General features: G+C 37.6%; 1 protein-coding gene across 1 annotated transcript; it reads left to right on the forward strand.

Annotated features, from left to right (window-relative positions):
- Positions 1-1,231: 1,231 nt before the first annotated feature.
- Positions 1,232-4,161, forward strand: LOC132793716 (lysyl oxidase homolog 3B). Its single transcript, XM_060803769.1, has 5 exons — positions 1,232-1,276; positions 1,608-1,920; positions 1,986-2,931; positions 2,987-3,144; positions 3,499-4,161. Exons 1-5 carry the CDS (start codon positions 1,232-1,234, stop codon positions 3,714-3,716), a joined length of 1,680 nt encoding a protein of 559 aa, XP_060659752.1. The 3' UTR covers positions 3,717-4,161.
- Positions 4,162-17,242: the final 13,081 nt, after the last annotated feature.

The following is a 17,242-nucleotide window of genomic DNA, read 5'->3' on the forward strand; positions in this document are numbered from 1 at the left end:
TACTGACTGCTCTCCGCCGCTGACCTAATCGGGTTAGATTTCCAATTTCGATTATGCTGGCACTCTTGCTAATGAGCACACCCCAACACACACTCACACACACACACACTGACACATACACCCACCCACACATGCAAATCCAAACGTCATTACCGCGTGTTTCTGTTTTCCGTTTGTTGTTTGGTTTGTTATCGTTGTTGCTGTTGTTGTTACTGTCGTTGTTGTTGCGGCTGCTGCCGCTGTTGTTCGTCGTATTTGTTTCAGTGTCAAGTTCAGCACTCAATGTTGCATGTTTCGTTTGCTTTTTGCGGCGTTTCAAATGGCTGCATGCCAAATATATAATGGGTTTCCCTTGATGACTTTGCAAGCTATGCAGATGGAGATAATCTACAGCAACAACAACAACAACAACAACTACAACTATAACACTTATGGAAACAACTCATAGACATGAGTATTGTGTGCAGTGAATGAATTATGGCTTAGTTTTCCATATTTCAGTTTGTTAGTTTTCAGATTTTGTAATGACGTTCCAAGGGGAACTTTATGCATCAGGGGCAAGCGGCAACGCAGAAAAGCCTCATTAAATGTTCGTCAGATGTGTGAGAAATAGTTTATAATTGTTATTATTACTATTATTATTATGCCATATAATAAACAAGTTGCTGTTTCTATTTCCTTTGAAATTGTTTATAGAGCAGCATTTGTTTGCATACACTGAGAGAAATAATATAGCTATATTGTGTTACTACTCATTTATAAATTCTTTTCAAAATTAAGTTTTTTATTGTATTGTTTTAGAAATTCATATGAGTGAAAAAGAAGTAGAAAAAAAATATATATATATAAATAATATAGAATATATATAAAATTTTTATTTAAATAAGATAAAATATTTAATATTTTAATAAATGTATAAAATATATAATATAATTATTGTGATTAAATAAAGTTTACTTTGTGCCAAATCAAAGAATATATTAATTTGATATTTATTTAATTGGAAATACTTTCTTCATTTATATTCAGTGTTAGAAAAATACTTGAAACTTTTCGAATTTCGCTTGCAGTGCAACATCATACTTAGATTTTGGCAGCCGCAATCAGGCAAGTTGACTGATTGAGAGACACATCCGCCTCTGGGTGTTCCAGTTCAACAAATTGGCTCAAACACACAACTGCTGCTGATTCTCAGAAACTCATCAGAATCTTGGCTGCAAATGTCATTAAGATGCATCCATTGCCCGACCGCCCGTCCGCCTTCCACATTGCCAGAGTTGGGCACAGCTGTGTGTGGCTGGCTGTCAATGCATTAACATGACCAAATCTGTCTCGAGAATCAAGCGATTCATATGGACGCTCACTCTCAACCTCCGCCCTTGTCGACTGACACTCTGACGTCAGCTGAACACATCGAGCAACAAGCTCAGAGAGCGAAGCTTCTGAACCGCAACAGAAACATCGCACAAATCGCAGCTCGTATAATGTGTATGAGGCAGATAGATAGATCCAAGTAGATGCCACAGTAGAGCGCTGAACGCTGAGCTTACCTGAAGTTCATAGTTAAATGATTTCATTTGCCATTTAATTTACTTTTTGTTTGCTAGGTATTCGGTTCAGTTTCAGTTTTCAGATTCCAATTCAGTTCTCGAACGGACGTCGAGGCGGACAAATGCGAACAGCACACGCGATCTAAGCCAGGCCCCAATACACAATACAATTATAGCCAACAATTAAAGATGTTTTTGCAACGCGTTCTATGCTTAATGCTGCTCGCACTGCACTCGGCGGCAGCTGTGCCACATCAAACGTTGCAGGATGCTCGCGAGGAGCGACAGCAGCTGATACAACGCTACATCAAGACGCTCAACAAGGAGGAGGGAGCCATTCGTCTCGTTGGCGGCGATGCAGAGTACGAAGGTGGGCCACAGAGATTCAGTTAAGTCTGGGCAATCCTTAATGCAGTTTTCTTCCTTTCGAGGCAGGCAATATCGAAGTGCTGCACAACAACAAATGGGGCGCCGTTTGCGATGATGAATGGGACGCCACGGAGGGCGAAATTGTTTGCCGTCAATTGGGTTTCCTTGGACTGCGTCGCTACACGCACAGTGGCTACTTTGGACCCGCTCGACGGCGCTACTGGATGGACAATCTCTTCTGCGAGGGCCACGAACAGGAGCTGACCCAGTGCCACTTTGAGGGCTGGGGCATCAACGACTGCGAGCCCAGCGAGGCAGCTGGCGTCATGTGTTATGCCCCACGCAACGCAGTTCGAGCTGCGCCTCTTGCTTTGCCCGACGATCGCCCATTGCTGAAGTATCCCATTCACCCACGATCACGGCTTTATGTGCGCCTACGTGGCGGTCGCTCGCCCAACGAGGGACGCGTCGAGGTGCGCATCGATGGCCAGCGTTGGGGCAGCATCTGTGCCGATGGCTGGGGCATGCTAGAGGCGAATGTTGTCTGCCGGCAGCTCGGCTTAGGCTATGCTAGCGAAGCTTTTCAAACGGACTACTTTGGTGGCGCGAATATTTCGCGTCCGACGCTCAGTGGCAGCGAGTGCTATGGCAATGAGACGGAACTGGCCGATTGCTTGCATCACGATCATCTGCAGGGCATCGTCAGCTGCCATGGCAATCGACAGCATGTGGCTGCTGTGATCTGTGATCACCTCTCACCCGATTTGGTTGTGGACTACTATGAGATCGAGCAGACGGCACATCTCGAGGATCGACCCATGGTGCTTATGCAATGCGCCATGGAGGAGAATTGCGTGTCCAACGAAGCGTATCAAATACAACGCGATGATCCCCATTGGCGCTATCAGACAAGACGTCTTTTGAAATTTACGGCAGCTGCGATCAATGCGGGCAACACGGACTTTCGGCCTTTTAAGGCGAAGAGTCAGTGGGAGTGGCATATGTGTCATATGTAAGGGGGAAATTTTAATTATGAATATTTTATAAGTAAGCATATATGTTTTCAGGCACTATCACAGCATGGAAGTGTTTGCCACCTTTGACATATACGATCTGCAGGGTCAGAAGGTTGCACAGGGACACAAGGCGTCCTTTTGTTTAGAGGACAGCAGCTGCTTACCAGGCGTGCCCAGGAAATACAATTGTGCCAACTTCGGAGATCAAGGTGAGAGCAAAGCGTAAATAACTAAATTAACATATTAAATTATTATGTATTTGGTCATACTATGTTATATTAAGGAAGTAGTAAATAGCATAATATAAATGTAAATTATTTTTACTATAAATTCAGCTCAACAGCTCATATTAAAGAATTGAATGCTTATTTATTATATTATAAAGAGCTTTAGCTTAAATTGGAAATATTAATTTATGCAATTTTTCCCACTTCAGGCATCTCCATCAATAGCTCATGTTAAAGTATTGAATATTCATTTATTATAATATAAATACCACAAACTTTTGTAAATTAATTGCATTTCAAAGATAAATTAATGAAATTTTTCCAACTTCCATTTAGGCATCTCCGTTAACTGCTCAGATGTTTATCTCTACAATCTGGACTGCCAGTGGGTGGACATCACTGAGTTGCCACGCGGCTCCTATGTTCTCAAGATTGCCATCAATCCGGAGTTCAAGGTGGCCGAGATGACTTATGACAATAACGCTGCCATTTGTGATCTTTTCTATGCGGAAAATTATGCCCGCGTTGACAACTGTCGTCTAACGAGACCTTAAAGCAAAGTTTGAGGCAAACTTTGAACCGTCGAATCAGTGCCAAATATTATGAAAACACCAAAGCGTTAAGCGTTAAGATGTTTGTATTTTTCTATAGTACTACATATTACTCAAGTTTTTTTTTGTACCCAAATAAAACTGCACAATCCAAATACTTCGACTAAAACGATGAACTTGAAAGTCACTCAAGTGTAAACCTGTCAGAGACATCAACGGCATTGTTGTCGCCAGCGAAGCATTCATCAAGTGTCAATACTTGTAGTAGCTGGGGCTTCTCTGCAGATATCATTGTATCTCATTGCTGCTCAAAGGTGGGTGTTGAACTGGAACTGAATGGGGACAGCAAAGCTATAGAGAACAAATGTCTGGATGTGAAATAATCACTGCAAATGCCTTGCACTTGAAACATTCTTGAAGACTACAGTAGAGGTCTTTAAATAAGGAAGCCTGACTACTTTGGGTAAAATACATATGTATATAAGAATTGCTGCTAAGTAAAAACATTTTGGAAGAAAAGCTCAAAATGCGATTTTAATTAAATGACTAGTAAAAATTAGCAGACAATTAATAAATTATAATTATACCTACATTTAAATATATCAAAATATGATTTAAATATAAAATAGTAAAATAGCAGAAACTCTTTTTTTTAATATGATTTAATAACATATTTTAAACTAGCAAAAGTAGTTTATTATTTACTGTCAAAATAAGTTGTCAGCCCAGAGTTGCTTCCAAACTTGTTAATTCTGCTTTATATCAGTTTTTTACATTAAAGAAAAATTTGCAACAATCAATAGTTGAGTGCTGCCTTTAAATCCTTGGTTTAGTTACATTAAATTCAGTAACTTTGGATCGAAAACACGAAAATGTTTTAAACACCTCGCCTATTCAACAATCTTAATTTTAAGTGAGTTAAAACATATATGTAATATAATAAACTTTGACCGTATTATTCATTTAAAAGTGTAATTTATAAAATACTGATGTAATTGATGCCCTTTAAAAATGGTTGAAATATACATGTCTACAAAAAAGTGCATTGAATCCAATGCATTAACCTAGAACTCATTTTTAAAGTACATGATTTTATACCTTATTACTTTTGATAGCCGTTGAACTGTCCTAAATAGTCTTTGACACAAAAAATGTAGAATTTTGGCATATTACTGAACATTTTAATAACTAAGGTAAAATAGTAAATAACTCTAAATATTTATTTATAAAAATTGAGCTAAGTTCAACTGTCTTTGTTCCCAAGTTCGGTATGAAATTACTCTCCCTTAACTTCCACACAAGAGCAACTAAAATTGCTTCCATCTTCTGGCACTCGTCATGATAAGAAACAAAGGAAACTACTCACTTAATCAGCTGAGCACAGAAGGCATCAATTTCGCCAACAACTGCAGCTTAGAGCCGTGCAATTAATGGTTCAATGAAGATTCGGACGCATAGTTTATTCCAACGCGGAAATCAGCAGCATTTTTTATACAGATAGGAGAGAAAGGCAGAGCGTCGACTTGATGGATGCACGTGGCAAAAAAATGAAGCAATCAAATGGTCGTAATGTCATCAACACCATCCATAAGTGGACACACACACTCTCCCAGGAGAGGTGGAGAGGAGAAAGGAAGGCGGATACAGGATACTGGAGAACTGTGACAGGATTGAGGGCAACGATGATGAGTCACTTTGGTCACGAAGCTATTTTTACGCTTGATTACACGATAAATGAAAATCAAATGTTTGATTGCTTAATGCCTGGCCAGTGCGAGTAGGACAGCAGCAATCGGGTGTGAGAGAGAGACAGAAAACTCTATCGAGGTGGAACCTCTTGAAAAGTGCTGCAATTTTGCCAAAGTGGAGGGTGGTTTGTGGTGCTCTTTGGGTGCTTCGCTGAACATTTCAATTATTTATATGCTTGTTTGTCTCCTCAGCTCAGCTCATGTGGGGCACGTGCGTGGGTGGGTTGCAGAGTGATAACACTTGACTGCGCACAGTTATCATTTTTTTTTGTAGCACGCAGACACGCAGCAAGCTGCAAATTGCAAAAGCTCAGAATGAGACTTTGACTGATTTGTTGATAGTTGAGTGCGCTCAGAGGACAGAAAACACTACTCGGAGAATCTGCAAAGAACATTGTCAATCTAACACCTCTGACTAATTTATTAATCGGTTGAGCATACAAATTGAAAAGCCGCAATTTCAAGTTCTCTCTGCTAAACCGCTTATGTTAATTAAACTTTTGCCAAATGCTTTTCCTTTCTTCCCGGGCATTTTCCATCAATCCTTCGACTTGTTTGTTTATGTTTTGTTTATGGCTCTTTCTCTCGTACAAAACCCATTTAAATTTGCGTCTTGGTCTTGTGGGGTTGAGTATTGATGAGCTAGGTCAGCACAATTTGACAGCACTTTGAATAAGATAAATGCGCAAAATAGAGAAAGTAATTTACGCCATCTACAACCGAACAGAAAGAGAAACTTAATCAGGTTTGAGGAAAATCTATAAAATGTAAATGTCTGAGCAATTGTTTAAGAAGATTTCATTAAGTCTATCCAAGTTTTAGAATAGTAACGAAATGTTTACAAAACGTTTTCGGCAACTTGGCAAATGGGAACCTAAACAATGCTGCCCCAAGGCAGAAACGGAAGGCACAAAATTGTTATTTCAATTGTCAGCATTGAAACTGTTTTCCCTTCTAGGTTCCCTCTAGGCATTCTCAATGCAGTTAATTTTGTGCTTTGCCTGCAATAAATTTTAAATGCACATTTCCAATGAAGAAGCAACTACTTCAACTGCAACTGCAACTGCAACGACGCGTCGACGACATCGAAATGAAACGAAACGGAAAACAATTTTGTGCAATTTCACTAAAACGACACAAGAACACACATTGACACACATATGGACATGGAGAATGGGATTGGGATTGACACAGGGAATGTGAATGGGAATGGGATTGGCAATGGGAATGAGATTGAGAATGGGAATCCGAATGCGAATACGAATGCGAATGAGCTGGAAGCCTTGCAAATGCAATCGAAGTGTCCTTGCAGTGACGACAAATGAAATTGTTGACCAAAGTGCAGCGCTTAAGAAAAATATATACACACACAGAAAGGATAGTAACTCACACACACATAAGAAATTCACTGGGAAAATTCTTGCAGGACAACTGAAAGTTTTCCATATGGCCAATGGATTTGTCGCTGCACTTTAATGGAGCTGCCATTGTCCAGATTTCTTTTATTATTCCTTACATTAAATAAACCAAGTGAGGAAGTTTAGCTGCAAAATATAAAATCGTGAAAATATGTTTATTAATGAAGTAAATATTAATCAGGCATTCAAATGTCAAATTTATTTTATTCTAGATTTCTTTTTGTATAATTTACAAAATTGGCAGAGTATCTCAATGTCGTTTACAAAACTTTACTTGGCATTTTTATGACAGTTTTAAAGGCGTTTTTATGTGCTTAAATTTGGTTTAAGTTTTATTTGTCGACTCTTAAGAGATTGCCTGGCAGCTTTTGTTATGGCAACAAATGCAAATTGCAATTGTTATGCAAGTTGCATGTGGCACGTTGCACGTTGCACGCTGCACGTTGCGCCCGATGCAGGCAATATTTTATAGCAGTAGTAATTGTAATGGTCGTATTGCTAGTCGTATACTTGTAATAGTTGCTGATGTAGTGCAGATTACATTGTTGTCGCCCAGAGGATAACCGAGCAACGAGCCAGCAATGAACTCGAAATACGCATATTATTTATGTGTTTAAAGCAGCTTCAAGTGTAGACATTTTGAGAGTTGTTTAAAATATTTGAGTGATGATAGGGAGGGATATTAACATAGCAGTACTGCAAGCAATTATAACAAGTAGGAAAGCTACAGTCAAATGCTCAACTATGAGAAACGCGGCACCCATTCTCAATAAAAGTAAAATGATGCAGTAAAATTGTTCTTCTTTTGGCATAAAAAACAAGTAAGAAAGTTACAGTCGAGTGTGCTCGACTGTGAGATACCCGCTACCCATTTTTAATAAGGGCAAAATATTGCAGTATTATTTTCAAAATATACCGAAAATACTAAAAATATACTAAATGGTATGTTTGGTATATCGATATAGTACCGTATTCAAAATATACCATAGACGGCTCAATATACCAGATTGTCAGCCAAAGCAACTAAGACCCCTAGTAAGTAGGCGTTTTTGCCCATACAAAAGTATTTCCTTATTAACTTCGACAATTTTTATCTGATCGCAACCAAACTTTCAGGTATCATAACTACTATAGTTATTATTATATATACTAAAATTCGCAACTGTAGCTTTAAAATTACGCTTGTTATTCGATTTTTTTAATTTGCGCAGGCGGAAGTGGGCGTGGCAAAAATTTGAAACAAACTTGATCTGCGTGCAAACATAACAAATGCTCTCTTATAGTCTCTGAGATCTAGGTGTTCATACGGACAGACGGACAGACGGACAGACACACAGACGGACAAACGGACATGGCTATATCGTCTCGGCTGTTGACGCTGATCAAGAATATATATACTTTATAGGGTCGGAGATGCCTCCTTCTACCTGTAACATACATTTCCTGCCGGCACAAAGTTATAATACCCTTCTACCCTAAGGGTAGCGGGTATTATTACAAAATTACCATACAATACTATACAAAATTTTATGAACAACTTGTTAACCAACACCAAAAAGAGCAGACAACAAAAGTTTTTTTGTGAGGCAAAGATTATTAAAATAATCTCAGCCACTAGTCAAGCCTCTAAGATGCTTGTGTTCATAATAGTTACTGTTGCGGAACTTGTCGGATATTATGGAATTGAGACGAGATATCAAAAATCTACAATTAACTCATGCTGCGTGACGTTACTTTTAAGCATATGCAAGAAATTCGCTATCTGTTCTTCTGTAGTTATGTTCATTCAAACGGACAGTCGGGAATGCCTGAATGGATATGATTCAGTAATTTATGCTGATTCAGAATATATGTTCCGTTTGTTACGCATATTTTGATAGTGATTTTTAAGGGATTTTTTTAATAAGATGAATTCAATTTGGAATTATTCTTAAAAATAAGCATTATATTTTGTGTAAAAGCGTTAGTTTATATTTAATTTAACATATTTGTTGATATTTGTCCGTAGTATGGAAGGTAAAGAAAGAAAGATACTTATATTTCCATATATAAATCCACAAGTAAAATTTGTCTTTGTAAAATAATCAATTCAGCAGTTAAAATAACGATTCTACTTTGTTTGCTTTAATCTAAAAACGCTTTCAATGGATAATATGATATCCCAGCAGCTTGGCTTCTATACCCAAAATGTTCATTTGATAAGCTTCTCATGGACATTTGGGTTTTGTGTGTGTGTTTAGTTATTCGTGTTGTCACTCGCATTCAAAGCATTTGCATTTTAAACGAAGCTAATTGCGAATAAACTCATTAGATGCCAGCGACACAGGCTCCAATTGGCAAACGTTCCCCATCCACATTTCCCCCTTCTCCTCGAGACTACACACGACACCGGAACCCCAAGCGAAGCCCGCACAAATTGGGCAACATTTGGTGGCATCTTTTGCCAAATTGAAAGAGGCAGACAATCAAGGCCCCCAGCGAGTGTCCCTCTCTCTCTCTCTCTCTCTTTCTATCTTTCTCTTCAACTCTTTGTCTCTCAATGGCGCACATTTGGCTTGTTATCATTTTCATGGTTGATGCGACATACGAAATACTGAAAAGAGTTGGCGCCAAAGAGCGAGAGACGGAGCAGGACGTCAAAAAATTGTTGGCTCAGTTGTGTGGCATCCTTTGTTGTTGTTGTTTGTCGGGCATTCAGCCAAACATTTGTTTTAATTATTATGAATGCAAATTGCATAATTAAAAATGTTAAAATCATTTTAATTTTTAATTACAATTAATATCACACAGAGCTCGGCAAAGATTTGCTCTGTGTGTTTGCCTGCCAAAGTGGGTTAATTGTTTGCCCATATACACGAATGTATGGCCACTAATGGGTTAATTACACAGCTAGAGCATTTTACACCACCGCATTAAGCTGCTTACACCACACGAGTTAGATGGATGATTGTTCTTGAGAGTCAAATAAGCTGCAATCATTACTCTATCATATCATTTACAAGCATTTCTGCGACACCATGTCAGCACTTTAGCATGCATCGCAATTTGTTTTGTACTCCAACTCCAACTCCGACTCTGGATCTCACTCCGCCCCTGGCAACGAAAAACTCGCAGAGCTACGCACATTTCCTGCCCGCTGCTGATTGCACAACAACTCGCCCCTGGCTGCCACTTCATCTCTCTCTCTCTCTCCCCACCGTCAACCACTTGACACACTTAAGCGCACTTATCAAAGCGCGCAAAAAAGTCAAACGCATTGAAACGCGACGCAGTCACAGACAGAAAAGATGACTCCCAACACAACATTCGCGACAACAACACCATTGGGAACCATATATCAAAAATCAACAACTGCAAAGCGAGAAATGTAGCAAAAAAAAAACAGAAAAAGTCAACTCCCCGCACATGTGACAAAAGATAAACACAAGAAGAAAAATTCTAAAATCGTAGGGCTGCAAAAAAAAAGGAAAAAATGAAAAGAGAGAAACATGCGAGCAAAAAACTTTCATGGTGGCAACATGCAACATTAAACGTGGCAGAGGCGCCACGATAAGCATGCAAATGAAATGCCACAAGCAAAACGCTGCCAACGGCGACCGAAACAAATTCAGCTTCGCATATCGCTTGACAGAGATTTCCGGATATACATACATATATAGCGAGTATGACTGAACAATCTTAATTGCGGGTCAGAAAAGCCAACGCCAAGCGCAAAAGCCAGAAAAATGTTTCCACTGACAAACTGAAGGCAACAACAGATACAGATAAACATGTTGGCCTTCAAAAAAAGAAAAAAAGAGAAACACTTTTGGGCTAACAAATGCTTCACATACACGTATGTCAGGAAATTAAGCTTAGCTGACAAACAACATTTGATAATGTTGTGCGAATATCGAATAGGTTTTCTTTTTCACCTTTTTGCTGATATTTAATCTTTGAAGCCGCAGAACAAATTAGACAGCCAGTAAACTAGATTTAGGCCGCGCTCCCTAAGGCACAATTTTTGGCATTGCGAGAAAAATATTAAGAATTAAGGGTAAAGCAAACCGTTTGAAACTGACAAACTTTCTACGCATCAGATTGTCTATCAGCGAGCGAGCAAGAAAGCATTGTAGCGTTCTAAAACCCAAGTCGACAACTTTGGAGCTGACAAAAAAAGTTTGTCAGCACGCATACGACGCGTTGCCAACGCCGCACTTTGCTGCATACTTTTTGGCGCTTGGTGGTTAGCAAAGGGAAATATGGAATGGGAAAGGGAAAGCTGCGGGTATTGTGGGCTGCTCGTTATATTTCGCTTTCGGCACTCGCCTTATGAATTATTTGAGTTTTATGCGACAAATCACCTGCAAAATATAAATTCGTAGCAAAAACGCGACATCTGCTTCGCCTCAAACTCAACGGGGACTCGGCAAAGCAATCGCAATGAATGAAAAGAAAGGGGATGAGGGGAATACGTGAGCACGTACTGAGCGTAGCACCACGTTACACCGTTAATCGTTCGTTAATCTGTCGTAAAATTTTGCGTTAGAAATCCCACCGTCAAGTTAAGTGGATGTCTGACAATTGCCGTCTTGAAGTTTTCACTAGAAAGTTTTTAATCGAAAAAAGATGTGACCCCCCGTCAAGTCAGGTATTATTCTTTCCTCCACTCCTTGTAATTAAGTACGAAGCGTGCTGTGCCTTGAGGTGCTACTCGCTGAGCATCGAATTTACGTTACAAGTTTGTAAAATAAGCAAAAACCAAAATCCGCTTCAGGTTACAATACGAAATGAGCAGCACAGTAAATTTCTAATTATTGCAGAGATTCAACCATAACAATAGCTAAAAGTTATAGAAGACAGCAATGGAAATCTTGATAACTCAATAGAAACTTTATCACGTGCTTACACTTAAAAGTTAACTTTCCATTTCATTTTCAATACTCGCCTCTTTAAATATTTGAATCGCTTATTTCCCCCATATATAAATAAAATATTCTTTCTTTGTGAAGTCTGCGCTGTGATGCAAATATGCCACAGGTAACATCAGTGTTCGCTTCCCTGGCCAGATGTGACTTCACATCACAACAGAAAGAGCTGCAAAGCCTTTTCAAATTAATTGCAGACAGCAAATGTCGTGTAACTCAAAGATAAACGTTTCTCGAAATGTCTGCTCCCCTTACTCCTTATGCAGTACCTTCAAAGTTAACACAAATCTGCATCAGAGAAACTTTTGCTAAATGCTGGCAGTCGAGAGAGACACAATCGTACAAGTTCAACATTTGTCACACGTACTAAACATTTACCCAACATACGAAAACAAAAAAAAAAAAAAAAAAAGAAATGTTAAGAATAAAGTGAAAAAAGAAAGAACGAAGAAAATGACACGGCATGGAAATTAACAAAGAAACATCAACATCAAGTCAAATTGTTTCTCTAGCAGCCCGCATATGAGGAAGGCGAAAGGGCGATAGACCCAGGGATCTACACTGACACAAAGCAAAAGTCTCTCTGTATACTATAAACTCGTTGTTGTCGACTCCAAGACACTCGAAAGGGAATGGAAGTGGAGGCGGCCAGGTTGACATGCTGAGGCACAGACACCAACAGAATCCCAAGTAAATGCAACATCAACGAACGCTAGAAATATTTTGGACTCGTTCAGTGTTCGTGCTATTTGATTCTGTGTATGTTGTTGAAAAGTCTTCAAAAGCGTATGTGCGATATGTCTAGGTCTTCCAGTCTATAGCTATGACTTCATTTCGGGCTGTCACATTTGATACGTCTGCAAAGAAGACGACGACGACGACATGAACTCCAAAGGCCAGAAGCAAACACGAGAAACAATTTGGTGTTGATGCTGCAGGAGCTGCGACTAAGACTCGGGGATTTGTCACAGCATGGGGCATGACGTTGACTTTGTTGCATCGTTCCCAGAAGTGTGCGAGCAAACGGTACAATACACTGAGATAAATTTAACGAATAGTTTAAAATAATAAGTTGTCAGAAAATTTAAAAATATGCTGTTCATATCTAAAAATAATACTTTTTTATAGAGAAGCATTATAATTTATTTTTATATCCCTTATTTTTCTATTGTGTTCTAGTTTTTTTAATTCAAATATTTCAAGTGAGTAAAGATAACTAAATATAAAAATAGATTTGACAAAATTTAACTTTGAAAACTGAATTATAATATTTTGTTGGTGTATAAATTACATAACATATTTGTCGAGTATGTAAAAAAAAATTGTTTTAAAATTTAAATACAGAATGGAAAAAAAATTCATTAAGCTGAAAATATAAAAATGAGAGAGAATAACAAAGGAAATACAAATAAATTTCTTTATTTCTCTATTATATTATGCTTTTTTTCATTTTGTATGCCAATTATTTCAGAAATATCATAAAGTATTTTTTTTTTTTAATTTTAAATGAAATGCTGAATATTCAATGTAAATAACATTAAATTTTAAATTTAAGCAACACTACAAAATCATTATATATACTTACTTTTACCTAAAGTACTATTAAGAAAGAAACAAAATAAATTTATATTTAAGCAAGACAAAAACTTATTTTTATTAAGTTTTAAATACTCTTTAAACTATTCAATCTAGATGAATTCCATTAATTTGTTAACTTATTCAACACTGTAAAAAACTAGCTATACTTTTTACGGTTCGCTTTAATGATGTAAACAAATAAACAGCTCGTAGCGTGACTCGTGGCAAATTTTAGCCAGTGTCTTGCCCCTGCTTCGTGGCCATTGTGCTGCCAAAACACGGAAAAGAATTAATGTGCAGCAGAATACAAAACGCAAACATAATTAAACTTGCCACACCCAATTTTTGCAAGACGATTCAACTATTCGCAACGTTGCCACATCTGAGACTGCGAGTACGACTACGACAGCGAGTCTGTGCCTCATTTGTATGTTTTATTGTGTCTGTCTGCCGCACAGAAATAAAACCAAATTTGTCACAATACGAAGCGAACTATCTAGAGAGTAGAGAGTCAAGAAGAGAGGAGAAGCACTGGGAAATTTGACGAGCCACTCATATTTCGCAACTAATGAAACACGCAAGTTGTTGGCCAACGACTTTGTCGCCTGCCGACGACATTTATGGCATGCAACTGAATTTTTATGACTACAAAATTAGTGCAGAATTGTTGTAGGCCACTCAACAGTTTGCCACACGTCTCCATTCCTCCCTCTGCTTATCGTTCGATCTGGCAAATGTCTGGAGTTCATAAAGACGCACTCATATTGAGTCATAAAAACGGCGCTTGATTGGCGAGCTACGTGGGCGTTTATACGTATAGAAACTGCAACTAATTTGAGATACAGACGAAAAAGACGACGACGACGAGTGTAGTTTATCTTTGAGCTGTTTTAATGGTCTCTTATGGGATTTTATACATTTGCCAGCTAATTGCAACCATCTGTGGGTGGCCCCAAAAACACGTTTAAATATGCATCGCTATATAGTATACATATACTATATGTATTATGAGTTGTCCCTTTCCCCGACTGAAATATAACCGCAGGCCACGAGCCCAATTTTCGCGCTTAATTATGAAAAGGCAAACAAACTTTTGTGGCTGGCCAAACAAATGGTGGGGACAACAGTCTGTGTGCAATATCCTGTTCACTTCCGTTTGCTTTTGCCACCGTATGTGTAGCAACAATACCCCAACGATGGCTGTCCTCATGCAAAATAATTTCTAGCCCGCGGCCTTTTATGCGCCGACAGCTGCTTTAAAATGCATTTTCAATTTGTTGTGTGCCCCAAAATACGAGCCGATGATGTAGTATTAAGTGTGTGCATGGGGGCCAGGACACAAGAATGTTACTACAGACAGCAGCGACAGTCCTTTGTAAACTAATTTGCTTGAACGGGGAGCACAACACAACATATCGAAAACAACGAACGCTTTGAGGCCTTTTTGCATAACAAATACTCATGCACTCACACACAAACACACACTGACTGTGAAATGTATGCAAACAATGTGAAAAATGCTCACCCAAAAAATAACGAAAAACAGGAACTTTGGCAGACGCGCAAACACAACACGAATGGCGGGCACACGAAAAAATGTGAAAGAAAAAATGAAAATGTTAAAAACAATTGCTCATTGTCTGGGCAATTATACACGCATTACTGCCCCGACAGTGCAAAAGCCGACAGACAGCAGTCGAAACTCAATACGACCAACCAGGAACTCGAAAAGTGGTTGCAATACAGTTAAGTGAAAAAGCCTGAAAAGGAAAAAAACAAATATAATACTCGTGGTAGTAATTAAATAGTATACCTAAAATATTCAATATATCATTGAGGCATTTATAAGAATTTTATTTTATTTTTTATAAACAATAAATTTTATTATACCGTCGGTAAAAACTACAAAAACTATATACTACCGATCTTAGTTCCATTGGCTGACATTCGGTATATTTTGCACTTTATGGTATATTAAAAATATATAGCACTATATCAATATATCAAAATGTAGCCAATGGAATATTTTTTTGTATTTTTGTTGCATATAAATTTGATATATATATTTAAATATTAAAATAAATATTATGGTTTTTTTTTATATTTCAAATTGTCTAATTTTTTTTGAAAATTAATACTTAAAATAAAGGCTTACTTTTCGACAAAGTAATTAATATCACAAACATTTGTGCATACATTATTATATTCCAATTTTAAAAAAAACGATATGATTAATTTAAATGTATAATTTTTAAAATAATATTGTCTTCAAGAAAACCCATTAATAATTTGTTTATATCACATACATTTATAAATATAAAATGATTTTGCAATGTTAATGTATAATATTAAAAATAATGTTTCATCATGTGATGTCCAATGTTTATTATACGAATAATGTTATATATATGTTTACGAATATTATTATATTATCATCATATTACCATCATTTAATTCGAATTTCTCATTTGGTTTTATAAGAATTCATTCATAAAAATAAAATTACTCTGCAATAAAGGTTTGTAACATGTTATGACCAATGTTAATGTGTAATATTAAGAATAATGTTATCATTATGTTACGACCATCCTTTCATTTCAAAAAACAAAAGCTTACCATTTACCCTAATCAAAAGAAATATGTTTAAATAGACTAATAAAATACATGATCCCAAATCGAGAACAATCTCATTTTCTTTTATAAGAATTCAACCAAAAAATATGACCTAATAAATTAACAAAAAAAAAAAATCCTTTTGAAATAATTATATCAGCCCTTTATTGTTGTGCTTGTATTCAGCTGAGAGCAGCGACAAAAACAAAAACCAAACTCAAAGAAAATATCAAATTTGATTTCTATGTCAAATGATGACCTCCTCTCACAGTTGTTGGACTTGCTTTTGCGACTGCCCTAAATTTTTACTGCTCATTAAAATGTGGCAGTCAATTTGACAAAACCCCCATAATAAACTCCCCAGCGAAAGAATTTGACAATAACATAAAGTAAGTACACCAACAAAAAATGTGGAATGAAATGTATGAAATGTATTATGGGTGCTCAACTCATTTATAATTATAATGGATTTTTTACGAATCTTTTCGAATAGAATTTTTGCACTGCGCTCTCGCGCACAAAGAACCCCTCTCAATATTTTTTATTTTTTTGTTCTAATAACAGAAAGGAACCAACATCATAAAAGACAAATGAGCCGCAACCAAAAACGGTCGAAACAACACAAAAAAAAAGTCAACAAAAAAGCAGTGAAGGAGAAGGAGGAGGGGAAAAATTGTAACCGAGTTCGTCTCATTGTCTACATGACTTTGGTCAACTGGCTGATTGCGAAGTGGGAGAGGCGGTTGAGGGGATTGCGAATATAGAGTGAAATCAGTTTGTATTGTATTCCTTTTGAAGGCATCTAATATTTTATGTATTTTGTGCAATGATAAAAAAAAGAGAGGCAAGTGAGAGGAGAGACGTCGTTGACTTCCAAGGAAATGGCTACTTTTCTAAGCTTTTAATAATATCCTTTTTATGTCCACTAAATGAAGGATATAAAGTCAACACTTTGTACAATAAGGCGCCAGAGGATGGAAGCTTTGCACATTTTCAACGCCTTTCTTTCTCAGTTTTTCGTTTTTTTTTCTTTCTTGCTTTTGCTTCTTGCTTTTCATGCCCTGCCGCTGGCATAAAAACTTGGACATCGTCCTGGGATCTTGCCTCTTAGTTGCCATTCTCTATGACCAACTTTCCTGCCGCTATCTGCCGCTTGGTTTGCATAAGTTTGCTTCCAGGCACTTCCGGTTAATGTGGTCAGCAGCCGCAGCAGCCGCAGCAAAAGCAACAAATAATAAAGGAAAAACCAAAGTCTAGTAGACATT

This window comes from Drosophila nasuta, chromosome 3 (genome assembly GCF_023558535.2).
Source record: "Drosophila nasuta strain 15112-1781.00 chromosome 3, ASM2355853v1, whole genome shotgun sequence".
Classification (NCBI taxonomy): Eukaryota; Metazoa; Arthropoda; class Insecta; order Diptera; family Drosophilidae; genus Drosophila; species Drosophila nasuta.

What these genes read in the sequence shown, in the direction of transcription:
- LOC132793716 (XM_060803769.1), top strand. Translation starts at nt 1,232, where the DNA reads ATGCATCCATTGCCCGACCGCCCGTCCGCCTTCCACATTGCCAGA. An exon ending in CCGCCTTCCACATTGCCAGA is followed by an intron (nt 1,277 to 1,607) that starts GTTGGGCACAGC and finishes TTTGTTTGCTAG; the next exon opens with GTATTCGGTTCAGTTTCAGT. An exon ending in GAGTGGCATATGTGTCATAT is followed by an intron (nt 2,932 to 2,986) that starts GTAAGGGGGAAA and finishes ATATGTTTTCAG; the next exon opens with GCACTATCACAGCATGGAAG.